Source organism: Gadus chalcogrammus, chromosome 15, assembly GCF_026213295.1.
Source record: "Gadus chalcogrammus isolate NIFS_2021 chromosome 15, NIFS_Gcha_1.0, whole genome shotgun sequence".
In the NCBI taxonomy this organism is placed as follows: domain Eukaryota; kingdom Metazoa; phylum Chordata; class Actinopteri; order Gadiformes; family Gadidae; genus Gadus; species Gadus chalcogrammus.
The window spans coordinates 4,440,557-4,463,468 of NC_079426.1; the positions used below are offsets into that span (position 1 = coordinate 4,440,557).

The window sequence follows — 22,912 nt, forward strand, 5'->3', positions numbered from 1 at the left end:
TGTAGACCATATTCAATGCCCATTCTTCAATGTTCAGAGGCTTATCACTGTTGTGTGTTTATGTTATTGTGGGTGTACCATTCACCTACCCATACTGAGCAGAGCACATAAAAACCCCTCAGCATTTTTACCCAGTGAGTGCAGCCCCTCATATCGTTGACTAGAATCTTGACTGAGTGCATTCTGCTGTGAAACCTGTGTTTTTGCAATGCGATGTGTGTTGTGGTGTGTTGCCGTGGTCGCATTACTCCCACTATCTGTCAATCATCGCAGGAAGAAGGAAGTCAGCACCGCTTTGCAGTGAACACACACAGAGGTTCTTTTGCAACTTGATTTATAAGAGGGATTGCAAAATGGCTATCTGTGTTTGATCCCAGACTAGCCAAGTTGAGGATTGGGTTCATTGTGGTGTATACTTTTACAAAAGCTGTATTCGTTGTGAATCATACCAACAATGGCAGGTGTGGTGCATATTGTGAGGCCCAGTGGCGATACTCAACCCTCCCAACACCGCAAAACGTTTGCGACCACGAGAGAAATAAGAAGCTCTTGGTATCGTCCTTTGAATCCCCAGGTGGTACAATTTCAAACGGCAGGCACACTCTACTCGTACTATATATATCACAACTTTATCTTTGTTGATTTAATACAGGGCTTGTGACTGTGCAAGCAACACTTACCATAATACTTTAATAGGATAATACCATAAGACCGTACAGCCGGTGTGTGTGTGTGTGTGTGTGTGTGTGTGTGTGTGTGTGTGTGTGTGTGTGTGTGTGTGTGTGTGTGTGTGTGTGTGTGTGTGTGTGTGTGTGTGTGTGTGTGTGTGTGTGTGTGTGTACTTACTAGTCCTGTTTTTCTCTGGGGGTCCACAGACTGGATCTCGGGAGAGTTTGACTCAGACCACAGCGCTCGGAGAGGGGCCGGGGCGGGCCGAACAGAACACAGAAGCGTCGACGTTGTCCCTGCTGCCGGACATCCCGGTGGTCTGCGGGTTACCGGAGGAGTCCCGGAGCGGGTTCGGAGGGTACAAAGAGCCAGAGGAGGACCACGAGGATGAGCTGGAGTTCCCCCATGACCTGCTGCCCAGCCTAGACTTCAGCAGCGACCTCAACATCTGGGAGTCCTCGCTGGGGTAGGCCTCTGGTTACACACACACACACACACACACACACACACACACACACACACACACACACACACACACACACACACACACACACACACACACACACACACACACACACACACACACACACACACACACACACACACACACACACACACGTGTGGGCGGTCCTTGAGAAAAACATACATTAAATACATCGAAAGAATCCATAAGATATACCTTCCACTCTGTTAAATGAATTGGTATTCTTGAGGAACCAATTTTACCCTAAAGCACTTCAGCTCTTCTCCTCCATGAAGGCAGTGGTGGTTTTCACTCCCTCTAGTGTAAAGCCTGCAATGGACTTCCTCACAGCCGTCTAGCGTGTTCTGTCACTTTTTTTCATCCCATCAAAGTATCAAATCAAACTTAACCCGTTTTTCTTGCAAATGCGTCATATTAGTAAGTCAGACACAGTACAGTACACACTCGCGCCATTCATTTCGCGAGTCATTTGTCGTCTCGGAGCAAGACGATGACCGATGTGGAGGTGAAGCTCTCGCCTGAGAGGTCGGGGAGGAAACAGGTTCTCGCTTGCTTCAGGTCTGGTATAATTCTGACGACTCTGCACTCTTTATGTACGCAGGCTAGCATTGGGTTCTTTTATTCTTCATCTGATAGAAAAACTCTGCATTTATTTAATTATGGAAAGCGACCCGATCCAAATCGCACTGAAGCTGTGATACTTAAATTGACCTTCATGTTCACGGCTAAGAAAAAACATCAGTCTTTCTCTCAGGGATAACTGCTTTCCACAATGTTCCAGCTGTAATAGAAACAGGCATTAAACGTTGATTAAATTTATCAAGAATTTATAAGAATTTATCTTGACCTTGACTCAATCTAGCAGACTGGAGATATTCCATCAGCACAAGGTTAATCACAATCTGCAATATGGAAATGAAAAAAGGTTCAGCCATGCAGCCAAAAAAGGATTTAGAAATGAATCCCCCAAAGTGTTATTAATATTCATGTGTTTTAAGGTGCATTCTGAACTGACGGTACTGGGTGTGATTGTTTGTGTGGGCGTGTGGGTGGATGTTTGTGTGTATAAGCAGCAGAAACAAGGTTAGCTTGGCTGAGAAGAAGGGCGATCAGGTGAATTCCCTTCTGGCAGGTCCGGAGCAGTGCAAGGAAATCATCCCCTTGGTGGCTTTTGACTCAAGGTACAACGCATGCTAGGCAGCATGGCTGGTTCTGTAGGAGTGGAGACATGACCATAGAACATAGACCACCAAAGGGCCATCTGCTGTAACTGCCCAAACGAGGGCTTCTGGTTCCATTAAGTTCCTCCCGACGGGTAGGAAGAGCTGATGTCAATTGATTGTCTAAGTGGGCTAAAAGTAACGACATTATGGAATAGCATTGAAGTTGCCAAGTAGCTATCTTTGCACTTTGACTCTCTAGGCTTACGCAACTAGTTTGTAAGTAAATACATTTGTTGAAACATTATCTGAACAAACCATAAGGATTTCAGCCTTTACAGGGTAGGAATAATGGAACCAGAATATATCCAGAAGCCCTGTAATGAAACTTTAGTGGTCTACAGAGCATGGAGTGATAGATTGATAGTGATAGAAGAGTGCTCATATGTTCTATGAACTTATCCTCAAGTGTGAGGTTGAATGCCAGAACTTGGCTTGGCTGTAGTGTTTTGTGGTGATTTGTTTTAAATTGCAATCTGACTCGTGCACATCTTCTGGATGTGTTGCTTGGCATCGTATGATGCCTCCCGTTTTGAAGGTTTAACTTGATTTTTTTTACTAATTTGCTCCTAACTTCTTACTAACTTCTTCTAATTCTTGCTGTTAATGATGACACTTTGTCGTGGTATTAACCAAATGCAAGATGTTAATGAAAAGAGAAGCATGAAACTGGCTAGTAAATAACTGGAGTTCTTAAATGAAGGTAGCATGGGAAGATGTCTGCAGAAGTCAGCTTATTTCCTGCTATTGAGCCCACAGGGGTTGGGTAACCTTTATATGCCTTCAAATTGCCTTCTGCATATTGGAACAAGCCTCTGTGGCAGGCAGGGACTTGCTATAAAGAAACTGTTAGCCACATGCATGCCTTCAGCTAAGTGTACTTTGCACTTTGGGGAGAAAAAAGGGTGTGCCACATGAATTAGATACACACTTGGGCCAAAGTAGAAAGCCTGTGTTGTGAGTGGCTAGCCGGTTGCTAGGGCGAGGTGTATTGTCAGGGAAATCACAGCCCAATCACACGGGCTTGCTTTCTAACGATTCACAATTCCAGCCAGTATTGTTTTATTCCCCACCTGTTTTTACTTGTGGCTGAAGACACACTGAGGTCAAATCAGCATTACTTACTTGAGCCTGTGCAGATGTTGTCCTTTGCGAGCATTACTTTTCGAGTGAGAGACGATGATCAAAGGGGTATCATGAGGCTGTCACGCAACACAGGAAGTTCTGTACCGTAACCTTTCTCTGAAGGCACTCAGAAATATGAGGGCAGAATATCTGAGACAATGAGACGATGATAGGGTAGCTTGCAAAGTTCACCCATTACTCCTACTCTAACTGTTTCAGCATGGCTGGCTGACTCTCGTGGCAGCCGGCAGCATGGCTCAATCAGTACATCTTTACCGAAGAAGATAAGATGCCCTGAAACTATCTCTTGTGTGTCCTGCGTTTCACCCTGTAATGACGAGCAGAGCAAGCAACACATTCTAACTTTTGTGGTGTGGTAAAACGTTTTTCCTTTTACGTTCGGTTGTCGACAACCTTGCCTGTACTTAACGGATGGAGTGTGTTTACCGTGGCACCGCTACATGGCTAGCAGTCTGCAGCTAATTGGCATGCTGTTTGCTCCGCCTACATTTCTTCGGACGCACCGCTACTACCCGCAACCGCCCGCCAACCCCGGCAGATATTTACTGGTGTGTCACCCTACCCCGGTCCCAGGCCTCCCGATGGCGGCCCGGCTCTCCCAGGTGTCCACACTTCACCCCAGACGGCTGCCGTGCCTTCGCCGAGTGTCCCACCCCGTTCCCATCTGCCCCCGTCTGAGGACCGCCTAGACCGGGAGCTCCGAGAGGCCTTCCAGGAATGCGAGGAACAGATGGCCTCGCTGGGTGCATTTGATCCCCCCTCCGAGTGCCCCAACAGCAGCGGGTCCCAGGCGCCGGCCCCGGAGGACAGAGCCGGGCAGGCAGAGGTTAACGGGGCCGATGACTCATCAGCCCGGGCTCCAATCGTCGCTCACCCGGGGCATAGTGGCGGTGACCATGGCAACAGCGGCAGCACACATGGAAACAGTGAGGGAGCCGAGTGTCAGAAGGACACTCTCGTGTTTAGTTTTAGGGATTACATACTGGGCACGGACGACGGTGCCGGGAAAGCCCTGGGAGAAAGTCAACATGGGGAGCAGAACCCAGGAGCAAGGCCGTGTGAACTCCTATTGGAGAGCTCAAAGGAGGAGGCTGAGATCACTGCACAGAGAAACACGCGTCATCCAATGCAATCAGAGGCACCGTCGGATCTAGATTACGTTAACAAGTCGTCCGTAGCGCCTATGCTTAGTGAGCATGGAGAGGGCGAGGTTAAGCACAAGATTGGAGACAGTATAGATTGTAAAAAAGCCTCCAGAAAGAAAAGCTCTAAGAAAGCTATGCTGGTGGGGTCAGACAAAAAGAATAAATTACAAAGGGATATTCACTCGGAGGAAGACTCCGATATTAATATGAATGTGACTGATCAAGAAATGGAAAAGAACCCTGATAGAGTCACAGAGGTGATTCCTCATTCCAGCCCAGGTCCCTGTCTACAAGAAAGGTGCAACACCGCAGCCATTGATTCAGAGACGCATAAACAAGCAGATCTGCAAACAGACGAGGAGCAGGGGATCAATAAAAAGGTGAAGAAGAGAGAAAAAAAGGGACATAGAAAAAAGAAACAGGCCGACAAAAGAGCTGACATTGCAAAGGCATCACAGTCCGAATGTAGACCTCAAAGTAACACGGATGCAACCGAATCTCCCCCATCGGTGACACCTGCGGGGCTAAACGTTGGGCCCGGCCCAGATTCCCTGGTAAATGCTGAGTCGCTGTTACAGGTGGACGGCCACGCAGCGATGTGTGCGGAACAGCCTGATAATGGTTTGAATTATAAAAAACAGCTGAGTGCGCTGGAACCGGCCAGCCTCAGGCCCCCACCCGCCACCCCTGGCATCGGTCTCAGTGGGTCGTTGTTGTGTCCCCCTCGCTGCACCCAGGCCCATTCAGACGGTACACAGCAGGAAGACCACCACCCCCATACAGATGACCCACCCGACGGTGCCCCGTACACCCCCACCTCGGAACGAGAGTTAACCGGTTCCATCCAGGTCGTCCACCACATGCTGAAAGAAATCCAGCATTGGAACTCTGTCAACCCGAGTACTACTTTAGGCACTGTTGACAGCGAAACGTCAACGGTTGACTCACGGGAGGATGTGTGCGCCTCGCAAGAAGAGCGACGCACAGAGGGGGGAAACAGCCCACTCACCCGGCAGCCAGCTCCAACTTCAGTAGGAGACGGTGGGAGGGAACCTGCCCTTTTAGATGCTTCAGCAATAGCCAACGGGTTGCCATTGACAACACCCACGGCGGCAGAATTTATAGAAGGTGAGGGAGAGGGAGAGAAGAGCGAGAAGAGTGATTCGCCGGAGAGTGCTGCTGCTGTAGCAGTTAGAGTAAGCCCGGCGGCCGGGGGTGAAGGAGGCTCAGGGGGAACGGAGAGCGATGCGGGAGAGGAGAGAGAGGACAGCGATCTGGACAGGCTCGTCCTGCTCTCGTTAATAGGTACACAGGAGAAGTGCTCCCTCGCATTCTCATTCGAGGAGACGTTCGCCGAGGATCCCGGCTGGGCGAGCGTCGACGGCGATAATACAACGCCGCACAACTCTGAAGACGAGGTAGCGAAGGACCTGTCGGACGACGACGATTTTGAGCAAGTGACTGTACGCTCCAGAGCGGAGAGCCAGGCGTTAAAGCAGCCCCCTGGGACCGGGGATTGTATTGAATCATCTCTGCAGAAACACAGCGCTGTGGAGAGAGGGAGAGCGGAAGAGGGAGCGGGAGAGGGAGAGGGAGGAGGAGGGAGAGTAGGAGGGGGAGGGGGAGGAGGAGGAGGAGAGGTGGCAGAGAGAGGAGGGATAGTGAGAGAACACCGTTCGGCCAGCCAGCCAGAACGCTCCGCATGTGGGGTGTCATCAGCTGAGACGGAGAGGCGACCGCCCCCAGAAGCTGCCGAGTCACAAGCGGAGTCACAGCGCCGTGGCCAGCCTGTTGCTGCTGCTGCTGCCACCGTCGAGAGCCCCTCCGTCGCACGGCGCGGCCGCCCCGAGCCGGAGCCGGAGCTGGTGCAGAGCCGAGAGACGGTCCCTTTATGCGATTCCTCTCAGCGGTGCCGCGGCGATACAGAGGCAGACACACAGGATGGCCGTAAACCAAACCCGGTCGCAGCGGAAAAAGCGTTAACCCCGGGACCCGTTTGTCAGGACGCTTCAAGCGCATGGAGGACGGAGGAGATCGATGACTATGGAACTGGTCAGTGCTCTGCTTTCCTCCCTTTGAACACTGTGCGTGACAGCCCCAGTGAGGGGACGGAGGGTCAGCCAGTCCACACTGGTGACAGCACTGCAGATCCTTTTATTGCCACCTCCACCGCCGACAGTGGTGCAGCTCAGCCCGGGGGACTAGTTCACAGCCAGGGCACCGCCGGTGGCACCATGTCCGGAGCAACAGGGGTGGCAAGAAGCGACCACAGTGGAGGCAACAGGAGGGTTCACTTTAACGACAGCGTGAAACCGGGGGACACCTGCTCTGTGGGGCTCAGGAGCACCGCTCCTCTGGACCTGGGCTGCGCCTCTCTGCCGCCGTTGACCGTACACGAGAGTCTACGACATCCCGTGGTGGAGACAAGCTACAGTTTCTTCCAGGAGGTCCTAAGTTTGAAGAAGCAGGACATCCCAGCAGACATGGCACCTAAAGGGGATGAATCAGCAAAACACACGCCGACCGAACGCCCGGAACCGAGGGAAGATGTAAAGGCGGCCGGGGCGGATGATCAGATAAACACCGTTGAGGAGAAGCAAGGAAAAGGTCAGCTACTGAATAATAACAACAAGGCAGACACAACAGATGTGCGTGTGAAGTCAGGGAGACACGAGGTCTGCGTGGAGAACAATGGGCAACTCCCTCCACATGTTGTACAGATGAAACAGGGGCGTGTTGAGGACGGGCCGGACCCTTCAATCCCAGCCCAACGTACAGAAGGTCCCCTGGGTATCCTTTCTTCCTCCATCCCCCAGGAGACACCCAATGTGGAAGTGTCTGACACTTCCTATGCGGCAGTTCCTATAAAGGATGCCCCAGCAATTAATACATCAGACGGCCCCGGGAAGCTAAAGACTGATGTCAAAAACGACGAAAAAAACGTAGAGAATCTCGGAAAAAAAGGTCAGTCGGTTGATAAAGATATCAGTGGTGCTAACTACACAGCAGACACTCAATCAGTAGACCAGGTTTGTGCGAGTACAATTATTGATGATATGCCAGTTCCATGTGCTGGGGAGAAGAGGCAGGTTAATCACGATGATTGTATTGACATTTCACACAGAGTTGTTAATGGTACAGCTGCTCTCGCTGAGAATGAAAAGAACGCTGCCTCTGACTCTGGTGATGTAAACACTGAACAGGGAAAGTTGAAAGAGGGCAGCGAGGCAGACAGACGGGGCGTTGCTACAGCATGCGTATCTCTTGTTAAAGAGAAGGAATTAAGACCAATGAATGGATTAGTCGGTGCCAACAAGGATCCAGAGTCACCCCAGGTCCGTGATACTAATGTCATGGCCGTCGTTGTTAAAGAGGAGGTTGATGACCAGTCTTCTATCTGCTCCCCGACAAAGCTCTCTGTTGATCCCCTGGCTTGTTATCCTCAGAGTGACGACTCCATGTTAGCTCCCGTTGGGAAAATATCTACAGACCTGCACTCTACTCTATCACACCCATTGGACTTATCCATTGCTGCTGGCTTGGAGCCGACTATTACACCAAAAGGTGAACAGGACGCTAGCTTGATAGAAATTGCTGCTCTTTCCACAGAAGACTCCTCAGAGACTTTAGATCACGTAACCCATGACCAACCTCTTCCTGGCAATCATCAGTGGGCCGGTAAACCTGCCCTGGCTCTAAAACCCCCAGGGCCTATGCTGAGTCACCTGGAGTCTATTAACGACTGCGACATCTCTCTTCCTGCCCCGCCAGGAAACCAGGGCACGGAGAATGACAACAGTAAAATCTCTGTGAATGTAATGGACACTAATGATCTGGTAAATGATACAAAAGATGCCCCAAAATGTGTTTCTGAACACGAGGATCCTGCTACTGCAGCCTTGGATAATTCACCTGACGTCCTCATTATATCTCCCACTAGGGAGATGGATAAACGGAAGCAGCCAACTCATTCTCCCTGTGCAATACGGCCAGCGGCTGAATCTGATGACGCCATTGCTCAAACTCAATTCAGAACCGAGTCTGGGCTGAAGTCGCCCATCCACATTGAGCCCAGTAGTTGTGACGCATCCATTATAGACGGGCCGATACATGTGAGTCCAGCGCTGAGAGTCATCTCGGTGCTCAACCAGGACAACATGAAAGAGATGGATAAAAATCATAATTCCCCCTTTGATGTGGCCGAAACGCAACCAGATGAAAAACAAGAGGACACAAAGGAGTCCTGCCGAGAGGGAACAGCTGACTCACCCCCACAGCAGGACAACGGGTCAGATAGGGCAGCCGGCGGGGAGGTCGGAAACCTACCATCAATCAAACCTAAAGCAGGAGACACCGAACCGTCGAAAGAGAGTAGCGATGGGATCAGCAGAATAGAGATCGAGGCCGGGACTCCAACACCCGCTCACAACGATCTCATCGCTGCACACGACACGTTGAATTCTGAGGGCATGTTGTCCGGTGATGATTATCAGTTGGTTTGGGTCAACGACCTGCAGCAGAAACCGACCGCAGCAACAGCTGAACAAGAACCACAAGAGCTCATTGAGGAAGGGCGGGATTCAGCTGGGACTCTATATGAGTCTGCCGGTAGCGGCGTGTTGACAGCTGAGGACCACAGTGTCAGAGCTGAAGACCTGGAAGTGAGTAGAAGTGAGGAAGAGGGAGGAAAGTGCGCACGAGGGGTTAACAAAGCAAACGCTGCAAACGATTTAAATAAGACTGGAGTGGCTGTTGAAAGAGAGACTTTAGCCTACACAGAAATAGCAACAGTTTGCACACATGAAAGTGCAAAAACACCGGGGCAGAGCACGCATCAAAGCACTCCTTCAGAAGCGGCGCGGTCAAGCCCAGATTTGATGTCAAAGGATGTATTTGGGCGTGACAGGGGTTCTGAGGGTCAAGGAACAACTGTTTTCCCACCTTCACGTCAAGAGCGAGATGGGAAAGCTGAATCCACAGAGAAGACTGTAGCCCTTGTTGGTGAATCTGCCCCAAACCTGACCTTTCATGTAGCGGCGCCACTTTTATTGCAGGTTAGCGGGAATGGGCTCGATATTCCAACAGTGCATACGACAAACCAATCCAAGGATATTTGTGCCGGAAAAGCAGACATTCTAAGTTCAGAGTTTCCAGAGCAACCAAAAACCCTGGAAAAGACTCCCAGTGCTGCTGCAACAGTAGAAATCAAGGGTTCTGGCCTTCAGCAGTCTGGTATTCAGGGTGCAGTGCGTGAGCCTCGCGAGCTGCAGAGCTCGAACGAAAGTGCAGTGTCACAGAGCCGAACAGTGGCACAAACACCCATAAAAGGCCCTGACACGACACAGCCAGACAAAGCATCCTTGGATGAAAAGAAAAAGGCCAGCCAGGGGTCGGACAATAATAAAATGGACGCGATAAACAATGAGCCGGAGGAGAAACAGAGGCCTGTAAAAGCAACCGGTGCCGCTGACGTCGTCGGTTCTGGCTCAGTCCGACGCTCGGACATGCACGGCAGTGCGGTAACCGACCGTGTTGAGACATCCGCTCTGCATCGCGTCAGTGGGCCGGGGAGCGGAGCTCACGTTAGGATGCCAGAAGCCGGTGATCAAGTTATCGATCACAGTGGGGACGCCAGCCCTTCGGTCCTAGCTGCTTCCAAGTGTCCGGAAGACCTTGTGGAGATCGATGCAGCTGCTGACACAGCTTCTTCCTCAGACCGAGTCCCAGGGGATAAAGGGTCGGTCATGCCGCCGCACACAGACCCCATTGAGGACGCCAGTCCTCCGCTGATCGAATCAAAGACCCAGAGGGAACATACAGAGGCCTCTCTAGGTTCGGGCCTCCCAGCAGCAGATTTGGAGGGAGAAGCCTCTGCCGCCATCTATGCTACCGTACAAGTGTGCGCGAGCGCGGCCCCTGTCCCGGAGCCCCAGACCAAGATGTCACAGAGTCCTGATCAGGGGATAACAGGAACCAGACAGGAACCAGAGACAGACTGGATCCAAGGGTTGAGAGAAGCCGCGCGCCTCTGTGAACTCAAGAATGAAGGCCAGGCATCTGATTTACAAACAATTTTAAGGTAACGTGTGTGTGTGTGTGTGTGTGTGTGTGTGTGTGTGTGTGTGTGTGTGTGTGTGTGTGTGTGTGTGTGTGTGTGTGTGTGTGTGTGTGTGTGTGTGTGTGTGTGTGTGTGTGTGTGTCATCACTATTTGCATTTTAAGGTGTTTGAGCATCGACAGTGACACACAGCACTTAGAGAGAGCGGGGCGTGTAAGACTCACTCCATTCAACAGCTCTCAACATGGTTGAATTGAGTAAAGGGCAGCATAGGAAGCCATGCATATCCCCCCGCCCCCCCCCCCCCCCCCCCCTCCTAATGTGTTACACAAAAAAGGGTGCTAGCATGCTGCCACACGTACAGAGGATTAGCTAGTCCTCTCTATGGTTCTTTCCCTCCTGCCACTGCTCTTGTGCAGCTAGCCTCATAATGTAGATGTGTCAGTCTCTACAGTTAATTCAACACCAGGCCAGGGCAATAGCGTGAATCATTGGTTGTGTAAATATACGTCACTGCCACGTTTTAGTGTAATTAGCTTTTTTAGTGTTGAAGTAAAGCTGTACCGTGTCACGTTTACACCGCAGCAAACACCTTTGTGGAAATACTTAGCATCTCAAGGGAATAAACGACATCCACCCACTACTCAATAAACCCAAAGGATTCTCTAAATCACCACTACTCAATAAACCCAAAGGATTCTCTAGTCTAAATCAATCGTATTTTGTGCAAGAAACTTCAACTCGTTAACAAAAGCGATGACTGCAGCGAAAAAGTCAAATTGTGCAGTTTTCTTCTTTATTTTTTATTATTTTATGCAATAACCGGCGTTTGATTAATGGCTCCTTACGAGCCGTGTCCCAGAGCACAGTGTGATAATGAATATGAATGAGGAAGTGCAGACAGAGCGGGACTTTGTAGTGATGTGAACACAGGTCAGATGACTCTGCCCCAGATATCCAAGGGAAGTAATGCGGCCCATTATACACAAAGGGATGACCTCATCCGTGACATCAGCTCATCTCTCCGGGGCAAGAATGGACCTTTTCTCACCCACAGCTGTCTCCTCGTCGCCGTGGAACGAACACACACACACACACACACACACACACACACACACACACACACACACACACACTCTGTCTCTGTCTCATTGCACACACACATGCGTAAAAACCTTCAAAGACACCTGTGAAAGCAAGACAACAGTTGTCCTTTGTAAATAAATTCCCGTGTACTTTCCGTCAAGCAAACAGGGCCCCGCTAACTGCCTTCTCCTGTATTGCTTTTCCCAGGCCCCTCCCATCTCTGGAGTCTCCACAACTAGACTTTCTCACCCCCACCGCGGAGACCTCCGTTCCACTCAGTCTGCCGGACAGCACACTGACAGCGGCAGCAGAGGAGCACCGCACTGCAAACACTGCGCCTGTGGAATATGTGCAGAAACCGGGAGAGGTTTTGAATAGGACAGTCGAGCCAGAACTGTTTCAAGAAGCAGTAACGAAGGCGGAGAAACTTCCAGAACTAGTGAAGTTGCCAGAGATACTTCCGAAACCAGTGAAGTTGCCAGAGGTACTTCCGGAACCAGTGAAGTTGCCAGAGGTACTCCCTGAACCAGTGAAGTTACCAGAGAAACTTCCAGAACCATTGAAGGAGGTTGCAGAGCTTCCACCGCCAGTTAAGGAGTCGGTACACCTTCCTGAACCAGAAAAACTATCGGAGCAACTTCCTGAACCAGTGAAGCTACAAGAGAAACTCCCGGAACCAGTGAAGCTACCAGAGAAACTTCCTGAACCAGTGAAGCTACCAGAGAAACTTCCTGAACCAGTGAAGCTACCAGAGGAACTTCCAGAACCAGTTAAGCTACTAGAACAGCTCCAAGACCCAGAGAAGCTACCAGAGAAACTTCCTGAACCAGAGAAGCTACCAGAGAAACTTCCTGAACCAGAGAAGCTACCAGAGAAACTTTTTGAACCAGTTAAGCTACCAGAACAGCTCCAAGATCCAGAGAAGCTACTAGAACAGCTCCAAGATCCAGAGAAGCTACTACAACAGCTCCAAGATCCAGAGAAGCTGCCAGAGAAACTCCCTGAACCAGAGAAGCTACAAGAGAAACTCCCTGAACCAGAGAAGCTACCAGAGAAACTTCCTGAACCAGATAAGCTACCAGAGAAACGTCCCGAACCAGAGAAGCTATCGGAACGGCTCCAAGAACCAGTGGAGATACCACTACAGCTCCCAGAACCAGTAAAGGAGTCTATACAGCTTCCAGAACCAGTGGAGATACCAGTACAGCTTCCAGAACCAGTGAAGCAGTCTGTTAAATCTCCAGGCCGAGTAAAGCTATTGGAACTACTGCAAGAACCAGTGGACATACCATTACAGCTTCCAGAACCAGTGGAGCTAATAGCGAGCCTTTCAGAACCAGTAAAGGTACTAGATAATTTACCAGAACCATTGAAGCAGACAGAACCGCTTCCAGAACCCTTAGAGGTACCTGTAGAACAACCAAAAGAAGAAGTTGTTCCAGAACAACCAAAACACTCACCAGAGCTCACAGAACCATCTAAGAATTCTGTAGAGTTCTCCGAACCACTAGAGGAACTCGACAACCTTCCACAAGTCCAAAAACCAACTTTGACCTCAGAACCTGAAAATGGCGCAGAACAATTGAAGACATCGTTTGACGTCCCTGAACAAGAACAAGAAGTTGTAGCACTCAGAGAACCGCTGAAGGAACCGATCACTGTGCCAACCAGGGAAGCAGAAGAGCTACCTGCTGGGAGCCCACCAGTGGAACCAGTGAGCCCACGAGCTGAGGGAACCCCAGTAAGCGACACAGTCGAGGATCCAGCGGAAGAGCCACACAGCCCTGAGTGAGTATTGATCCAATCTATGCATGTATTGATATCCCAATTATTAATTATGACCATTTGTTCGCCAGGTTGGGGAGTGTTATGCTTTTGTCTCAGAGATGCTTGTGACAACACTAGAATAAATGTCATGGTTGAAGGAAAAAGAAGAGTGTGGATAAGAATCATCAAAACAGTTTAAATACAGAGACCGAACAGCCGTCAGTGTAAACAGTGAGGATTCTCTTTTCTCAGAGCTTTAAGTAGTCTGAGCTTGAACTTCAGCGAGGTGGAAATGACAGAGGAGACTTGTTACTAATATCCCCAGGCCCGTGGGAAGCCACAGGAAATGCTGTGTGTATTCAGAGGTCGGCAGAAGCCACACTCGCCATGCTGTGGGACTCAGGTCGTAGGTCTCCATGAGCTAATAGTTCCCATAGCAGCCCTGCTTTTCTGTCCAACACTGGGAGGGGTCCAGTCAGCTGTGGCCGTCTGCGGTCGTCCTAGGGGTTTTGATTGGACGAGAATCAAGAGTGCTGCGTAGCGTGTATTAAAGCTGTTTTCTTTACTCGTTTATGGCACTGCTTTTAACGCGTTATGCTCTATAGAAAACCTCCTCAATGATTTGCACGCAATAAAATGCGGCATAACTTCTCCTTATTAACAGTTTTAACTGTTATGAACAAATTGACTTTCCATGTGTGGAACTTTCCTTTGTTTCTTTCACTTCATGTGCTTTTATTTTATCCAATCAATAAGTGAATGTTGCTGAAGTTAGCTTTTGTGTTGTGAAACAAACTCACAGATAAATGCTAATGGTAGCCGTCACAGCACCATCTTTATTTGATTATCACTTTATTGATGATCTGTCTTTCTGACGCTGTCTTTACTGTCACCGCACGCACGCACACACGCACGGACGCGCACACACACACACACACACACACACACACACACACACACACACACACACACACACACACACACACACACACACACACACACACACACACACACACACACACACACACACACACACACACCAGAGAGAACCCTGACAGCAAATGCTGTCTGTCAATCCCAACACATGCTCTCTCAGTCCTGGCGAAGACAGAGTAACCACAAACCACAGAGAGACGCAGGAGGAATGAGACTATCACTTGCGCCACACATGTATATTATTAATAGTTGGTGTGTGTTGTCACAAGCAAATGTATACGTCCAGAGTTACCACAGAAAGACACTGAATAGGAGTCTATCGCCATACACGACTATTATTAATAGTCTGTGTGCGTGGCATAGTTACTACAGAAAGACATGACCATTCATCATTGAACATCATGTATTGTACATGAATAACATTGTGTGAATATGTTGTGTGTGTGTGTGTGTGTGTGTGTGTGTGTGTGTGTGTGTGTGTGTGTGTGTGTGTGTGTGTGTGTGTGTGTGTGTGTGTGTGTGTGTGTGTGTGTGTGTGTGTGTGTCAGAGAGAGAGGGGGGAGAGAGAGATGTCTTCCCTGAATGAAAGGGAACTAGAGGAATGTGTTTGCATGGTCATGTGTGGGTGTGTGTTAGTGTGCGTCTGTAAGTGCGCGCTTGTGTGTGTGTGTGTGTTCCTTCACCCCGCCCCCCTAGTGAGGCTGTTCTAGCTGTCGCTCCTCCCCAGTGTGCTGCAGCAGCAGCAGCAGCAGGAATTCGGGAATCTGACACACACACACACACACTCAGTCACACACACACACACACCAACACAGCAGACATGGTGGAGCAAACGCCGGAGCTCAAAGAAACAGCGGCGCATGTGCCCGTGTGAGCGAGAGAGGCTCAGTCAGAGGGAGAGACCGAGAGAGAGGGAGAGAGAGACCGACAGAGTGAGGTTTAGTTGAGTGGGCTCTGGTGTTTTAAGTGGATCTACCGCTGAAGGGAGCGCTTTTCCATCACTTAGTTCTGAAGTTGTCTTGTGGATTCCTCTGTGGCTGACCGCCGGGTGAGTTGATGTTTGAAATGACTGTTGTTGGTCTGTCTGTTTACGTGTGTGTGTGTGTGTGTGTGTGTGTGTGTGTGTGTGTGCGACCATGTGTGTTGTTGACTGTACACTCTGTGGCAGATGGACCGTAGGTATCTGTCGCTAATTCCACTCTGACTCCTCTGACCTCACCAGATGGGAGGGAAGAGGAGGGAGGAGGAAACGAGGGAAGCAGGGCGACGAGGGCGTGCGAGTAGGGGGGGGGACCGAAGAAAAACCGGCAGCGGCGAAAAGCCAAGTGGCGTGTTGTGAAACGCGGTTTCAAGTCGCAGCGTGTTTCCCTTCCTTCCCTTCCTTCCCGGACTGCGCCGCCGCCTCCCTTCATTCATGACTCGCGGCGTGCGGGATGTTCACTGTGGCCTCCTGACGTCCACTTGGGGCCCCCCCCATGTTTGTTTAAACTCTGGCCTTAGCACCGAGGTTACCCTCAACCGTCCACGCTCTGTTCCCCCCCCCCTCCCTGCGTGTCCCCGACGGAGGCAGTTCATTCAGAGCTCGCGTCCTTTCTATTCAAGCGGTGAGGCTCGACGTCTGCGTTTAAACCGACACGACAGCTTGTCGGTTGAACGGTGCTGACATGTCGGACAGTAGCGTTTCAGGTTTTGGTTTTGTTAAAGACGCGAGCCGGCCTTGAAGGGGATTTGAGTGGATGTGTCTTTTCCGTGTTCTTCTTCTTTTAGTCATGTGTTGCGGGTTGTAAATGGATGTAGCGCAGCACCCGCACTCCACCACAAACTGACCAGATGTCTAGCTTTGTAATACACACCGGGCTTAGTAGCTCTTAGTAATATTTTCCAAGGTTTTTGACAGATAAGCCGGTAAGATTTGCTGACTCTTTGGGCTGACTTGGATGAGTGTTTCACTTGGGATAGTGACGGATGTTTCTAATGCGTCTTCATGTTGACGTGACGGCTCAAGCTCCTGGGCTTCTGTCCATTAGCACAACCCTTTACCCGCATGCCGTCAGGCGCTCTTATTAAACGCTGACTGTTTATCTCTAAACACTTCTGGGTCATGATGTCGCACTTCATACAGCTGCTTCCAGCAGATTAGTGGGTGTGGGTGTGTGTGTGTGTGTGGATGTGGTTGTGGGTGTGTGTGTGTGTGTTTTGATAAATGCCAAGTCAAGGCCTGGCAGACCGGCTGATTTCAGGCTGCCTTGCACCAAACACATATTTGTTATTGAATCATATCTTTATTTTGTCCTCTGTTCTCGGTTCAAACTGTTTTTGGTTTGCCTTTGCTTCCGCTGGGTTCTACTTTCTTAAGTTAAATGCTTCCTGAGTGAACCTGGCGTTGCTTCATGTTGAAACTTTTGCGGACCACATTTATCATGCTGTTATTTTGAGGCTGCTTGAGTTGCACTATGTCGGTCACAGATGCAGCCATACGGTTGAGCCGAGCGCTGGGCCCGAAATAAGACCGGCCAAGCCCTGGAGCGCTCCTATACATTTAGAAGTGATGGATATCTCCAAGCGACCCGGCTTAAACCTTGCCACCCCTTCATCGGGTTTGGCCTTTTGAAACCCTTTCAACATTGTTGTGTGCTCAGTCAAATCAGCCAAACCAGAACTCGAAGGACCTGCCGAGACGCCCTCAAATTAACGTATTTCCCCTGAAGCGCCTCATTAAACGCTATCAACGTCTCGCTGGGGCCAGCACAGAGGTGGAGGCCTCCTGTCTGCTCTGCAGTGAGCTGGAAGGGAGAAGTGGGGCGAGGTTCGAGAGACAGAGAGACGGAGGGAGTACAGCCGGCCTTCCCGCTGTTATGACTGGTAGCTCAGGCCATTGTGGGACCTGCTGCACTCCGCACACTGCAGAGTGCCGTGGTATTTATAGACCCCAAACAAGGGACTGGCCCCGAGTGGGGAACAGCTGCAGGAGGCCGGCCGGTGCCTTGCCTGTCAGATTAGAGCAGCGTGGCTCCCGATAAGAGCAGGCTGGGCCGCGGCCAAATCCTCTTCGCCAGGTGGCGGGTGAAGACAGAGTGGGACTGCTGGTCAAGCCGCCAGATTTTTCCCCCTTGCTTTCACTGGATGGAGAGCGCTGCCCAAACGGAGAGAGTCCCGAGAGTTGCGGATTAGGAAATGCGTGGGTTTATCGACAACGCGTTGGATGGTTGCATCGTCGTCTGTGGGAGATTCGCAACAGAAAAGTTGTGAAAGTCCCGGGAATAGCAGTTCTATGTTTAGAGACCGGCTGAGCATGGTGGGTTTAACATTAACATTTTAAAGCAACGCTCTCGAGCCGACGCTGCTATAAGGTAAGTTTGCTAGGCTGTTGGTTTAAACGCTAGACTTTTAGACTCCCCTCGAGGACCTAGTGGTACGGTTGTTTTTAATGTATTCTCTGCACAAGGCTAGTCCGCTGACGTCTGCTGTTTCCTCCTCCTCCTCCTCCTCCTCCTCCTTCACAGGCCCTCCCTTGCCGAACAACCCCAGAGAAGTGACTCCCCCTCTGCCTCCTTGCCTCGCAGCCCTCCTCCTCCTCTTCCTCCACCTCCTCCTCCACCAGAGCCTCCTGTCCACCGTGACATTCCTCCTCTTCCGCGTTGGGACGACACCGACTTCCCGACTCCTCCCTCGTCCCCCTCAGAGACGCACGTCTCCCCCACCGCCGTCCCGCTGACCCCCCCTGCATCCCCCAGCACTTTCCCGCCGCCACCCCTCGACCCTTCACCGGCCCCCCCACCCGCTCCCCAGGAAGGACACCCCTGCCCTGCTGCACCTCACCCCCCCGCAAGGTATGATCTCTACCGGCGACTACAGACCCCATAATGCAACAGGGGTCGTCATCGCTTTGATTTGATTGTTGCACTTTACAGTAAGTGTGCATTAATTAGCCACTTATTAACCTTGGTTAATGCAGTAATACGCATGTATTACTGACTTACTCACGTCTCTTGCCCTCAGATACTTACGGTGTTCATGTTTACTAATGGTGTTCATGTTCACGAATATATTATTTTATTCGTTATTGAACAGGGTTAGGGTTAACCCTAATCCCCCAAGCCTTACCCTAACCCTAACACCTATACTAATGCTTTACAATAAAGCTTATTACTGCATTAACTAATGTGACTGTTAGTTAATGTGACCGTATTGTAAATTTTTAGTGTTCGATTTTACTTTTGTAGAATATGGGGAAATATGTTTGCTGTACAAAATGTGGTTCTGTCACAAGACCTTCAGCCCTGCGCTGAAGATTATACATTTGACCTCATCTCAATTCTTTATTACATCTTCCAGTTCATTTGATTTTAATGTCATCTGTTTATTCGAATGCGCTCAAAGCCTGACTTGTGTGACTGAACTCTTGTGTTTGCTGCTGCGGGCGGTTGGGTCTAATTCCCCAGATCTGGCTGCCACCTTCACTGTTCAAATCTCCCTTCAGCCTGTTTGATGAAAAGTAGTTGTGTCCTTATCCTCTGAGGCTCTACCAGGGCTAACTCTCCCAGCTGGTTAAGCCCTCCTTTGACATACTACTAAGTTAACCCACCTATCAGACACAACTGCAGGTCCTGGAAGACCTAGAACAATAACAAACAAACCGGTTAGTCAGTGAAATGTCGTAAGCTTCCATTTATACCAACACCAACATTATGCTCTGTGCATGCTGTAGTTCCAGTGGTTCCCTTACACTCTTATTTTGACAGGGCTTACCACGGAAGTAGAGCATGTTTTGTTTGGGGTCGCTGCTGACCACATTGCTGCTATACATAGACATGTTCCGAGGCTATGCAGATGAATGCATGAACTCAAGCGGAGAGTGAATTATATATTTCATATAGTGTGTGTGTGTGCGGTCCAATATTGTGGCAATGCTAGTGTTCAGCCTTGAGTGAACCCTGAATGGGAGCGTAGCTGAAGTCATCTGGAAACATAGCGGGAGCATGTGTGTGTGGTATCTTCTGTTAAACTGAGGACGGTCCTCACAAATGCCTCACTTGTATTCCCTCTTCGTTTTTTGCGATTGTTGTTGTAGCCTCGTAATCCTTGTGCTCTCTGTGGAAATAGCAACAACCCAATCAGTGCTGCTACTTGACGAGATGTTGACATTTACATGCAGGCTCTAACTTGCACCTTCTTTTCATTTAAATGTTTTTATCACTTCGCTTGGTTCCGTCATCACTACATGAATAATACTGTATTTTATTTGTTGATTGAATGACTCAGCCACTTTTAGTTTTGGAAGGTGCAGTTGCTGTTCTTATCCAGGAGAGGGCGCTGTATCGTCTTTTCTGGATCTTATGGATTCAACGCACACACTGTCTCGGCCCCTGTCTGTACACAGAGATAAACCACTACTTCATCATTCATTATTTTGATATTGTCATGTGTACATTGATCACTTTTGACTGAAGACCATTTGGCTTATGGAATAAGCCAAAGATTGTGATAATCATTATGGCAGAGGCAGGCTGAGCCAACCGGCCACATTGTATTATTCAACCTGCAGCAGTTTGATTAGTCGCTGTAATAATGTGTACTTCTGCTTAGCTTAAGCATCTATTTACTTTATGTTAAGTTTTAACATTTGTATTCATTTTATGTTAAGTTTTAACATAGTCCCCTGCCGGTCTGACAACAGAGCCAATGCAAAGTTTACCTCAGGTAGCCTTGAGATGAAGAAACATTGGATTTGCTCCAGTTTTTGCATGTACTTTAGGGGGTGTTTTATACATGAGTTAATAGCTTAAAAATGTTACTCTAATCATTGCAGTGGGCATTAAGAGAATCCACTGCACTGCGTCAGTCCCGATGCTGCTGTAATCAAACGTAATGTACAATGCCTGGACGTGTAAAGTACACTCATGTCCTTACCACTTGTAGTAGGTACTGGATCTGAAACTGGAAGCACGCAAGGCCACTCTTTACTCCTTTAAATAAATCATGTTCATTCATCTCAAACCGTCCTGATTGAATTAAACCAAAGCAGACGTCGCCAATTAAAGACGGAGTAGGGGGAGGAGGAAGAGGAGAATAACATCGACACCACAATTTGTTTTGTAGTAACTGCCATAGATGCAAATCCCAAGAGCTTCTGAGGAAAATCTCTCGGCTTTCCTACTGCTGCCGGATCCGAGTGCAGCGCTCTATATGAACGTAGAGGTAGGAGATTATTAGTGACCACCCGTTGTTGAGATGCAGTGCTTCTCTATTCTGTGTAATAACACAGAACGTTGCACTCAGATTCAAGGTTTGCTTAATTTGGGTTAAACCGCAATGGTACATTGACGTGTTGTGGAACTGCCTTTCTGGTTTCTGCCACAACTGGGTATTGTACTCGATCATGAGTACAGCAAAACGCTTGCTCTCACCAAAGCTCTGCCTTAATAATACATTTGACTCGTGTAGGGTTCTTCTAGGTACTCAAAGTCTATTTACAGAGGGGGAACACGGGGTAAAATCATGTAACAGGCAGGGGTTTGAGGCTGATGAAAGAGGAAGCCGACTCTGCAGATTGTGCATCACGTAGATTTTGGTTTGGAGGAATGATAGAAAATGTAGTGTGTCCGTGTCCATGTCCAGAGTGATATCCAGATGGTCAGAGATGGTGAGGTCAGTGCTGGTCAGGTCGCTGATGATGGAGCCAGAGAGGCAGACGCGGAGAGGCAGGGAAATCTATGCGTTGAGTGATATGGAAAGAGTGTAAATGTGTGTGAACACGTCAACACGCTAACGCAAGATACAGCAGCCTATACGTTCCTGCATTCAGATTCAACCAATTCTTCTGTACCAGAATGCTAACATTCAATATAGCATTTCGTCCCTCTCGCAGGGCTCCTGGTATGTGGGCCACGCAACCTAGATTCCCTCAGAGCCAACTTATTAATCTTTCAGGAAAATCTGCCGGCATAGTCATCTCGACCTGCTGCCTTGAGTGATGTGAATTTTTTATTTCGTTCTTTACCAGGGCTGAGAATTCCCTTTCAGTGCAGGACTCTTTGCTGTAGCAGTAGAGTTTCATCCTAATTTGAATGGAAGTAATTCAAACTCCTAAGGCTGTGCTTTATTAAACAAGTAGTATTGAATGAATTACATTCAGATTTCATAGCGTCGATATAACATACTATTGATAACCGCCAGAGGCCACAGTGAGGAGAGTAGAGAACCGCACATAGAAGATGCAACACATCCCCTTTGTATTTTAATGACACTTTTGCATTCTTCATTAAAAAAAGACTCTGCTTATTCAGCAAACATTTTTATTGATTATGTTCCTATTGCAGTCTTCTTATTATTTCTTGCATACACTATGATTGACTGGATGTCCAGTGTATGTCCAGTCACAGGTTACGAATTTGTGTGTAAAGACACAAATCCTTTAAATAACATGGGTTTAGGAGTACTTCCCCTATTGTGATGCACTGAGACGGACTGACCTGTATAGATATCATCCCCTCAGGGCTGGGAATCATTGATTGGCACGGCCCCCCTTGGAGAGCACCACTACGTCAATACTCTGTGTGGAGCCATGTTATTGGAGCCATGTTATTGGCCTTCATGTTGACCCATCTCTTCCTCAATGTGCATTTTTAAACCGGCTGTATAAATGTGTCCTTGGTTTCCCGTTGGTGCTCTACCATGATGTATTAGGTGGGCGATTTTATGACATCTTCAGTCAAGGCAGTACCTCTAACCACAAAGATCCATCAGGGGGTTTTCTCCCTAAAAAAACCCCCCAAATGCTGGGTTCAGGACAATGCCGGGTCTAGGTTTACTATTGTTTCTCACTTTCCCATGGATGTACAATGGATTCCGTGGCACTGGCCTACTCATGTTTCAGACAGCCCTCATGCCAGAGGGCTCCTCTCCCTGTGTCTGAGGAAGCAAACAATAGCTTAGGGGTTAAAAACAGGTTCCACCGTAGTAAATGTCACCGGGCAAACACACCATGGACGTTGGCGTGACAGACAGACAGACAGGTTGAACTGTCTTGCCCGGTGTCTTTTGACGGATTCCAGCGTTTGATTTGAGTGGCGGTGGATCAGATCCCGGCAGCGGTCGTGGGTGCCCCCCTGGGACTGGCCCGGGTTTGTGGGGTGGGGGGGGTGGGGGGGATCTACAGACCTCATTTTCGTAATGGCTCTCTGAAAGATGCTGACCGTGCAGTGATACGTGATATCACCCCTCCTCCTCCTCCTCCTCCTCATCTTCCCCCACAAGAAGATTTTAATGTGATGAGCGTTTGTTGGTCATTAGCTACCAGCGCACTTTCTTTTGTTTCAAATGTACACAACCACAGAGAGTCTGGTGAGGGTCCAATCAAATGAGAACAACAGACGAGTATACAATTGTGTATATATTTCTAT

At 49.2% G+C, this 22,912-nt stretch overlaps 1 protein-coding gene across 1 annotated transcript in view; it reads left to right on the top strand.

Moving 5' to 3' along the window:
• Positions 1-22,912, top strand: part of LOC130404929 (histone-lysine N-methyltransferase 2D-like) — a 38,078-nt gene that overhangs the window by 6,311 nt on the left and 8,855 nt on the right. The window contains exons 4-6 of the mRNA XM_056609878.1: positions 876-1,135; positions 12,015-13,595; positions 18,014-18,340. Coding sequence (XP_056465853.1) covers positions 876-1,135; positions 12,015-13,595; positions 18,014-18,340 — 2,168 coding nt within the window. The remainder of the gene's footprint in view (positions 1-875; positions 1,136-12,014; positions 13,596-18,013; positions 18,341-22,912) is intronic.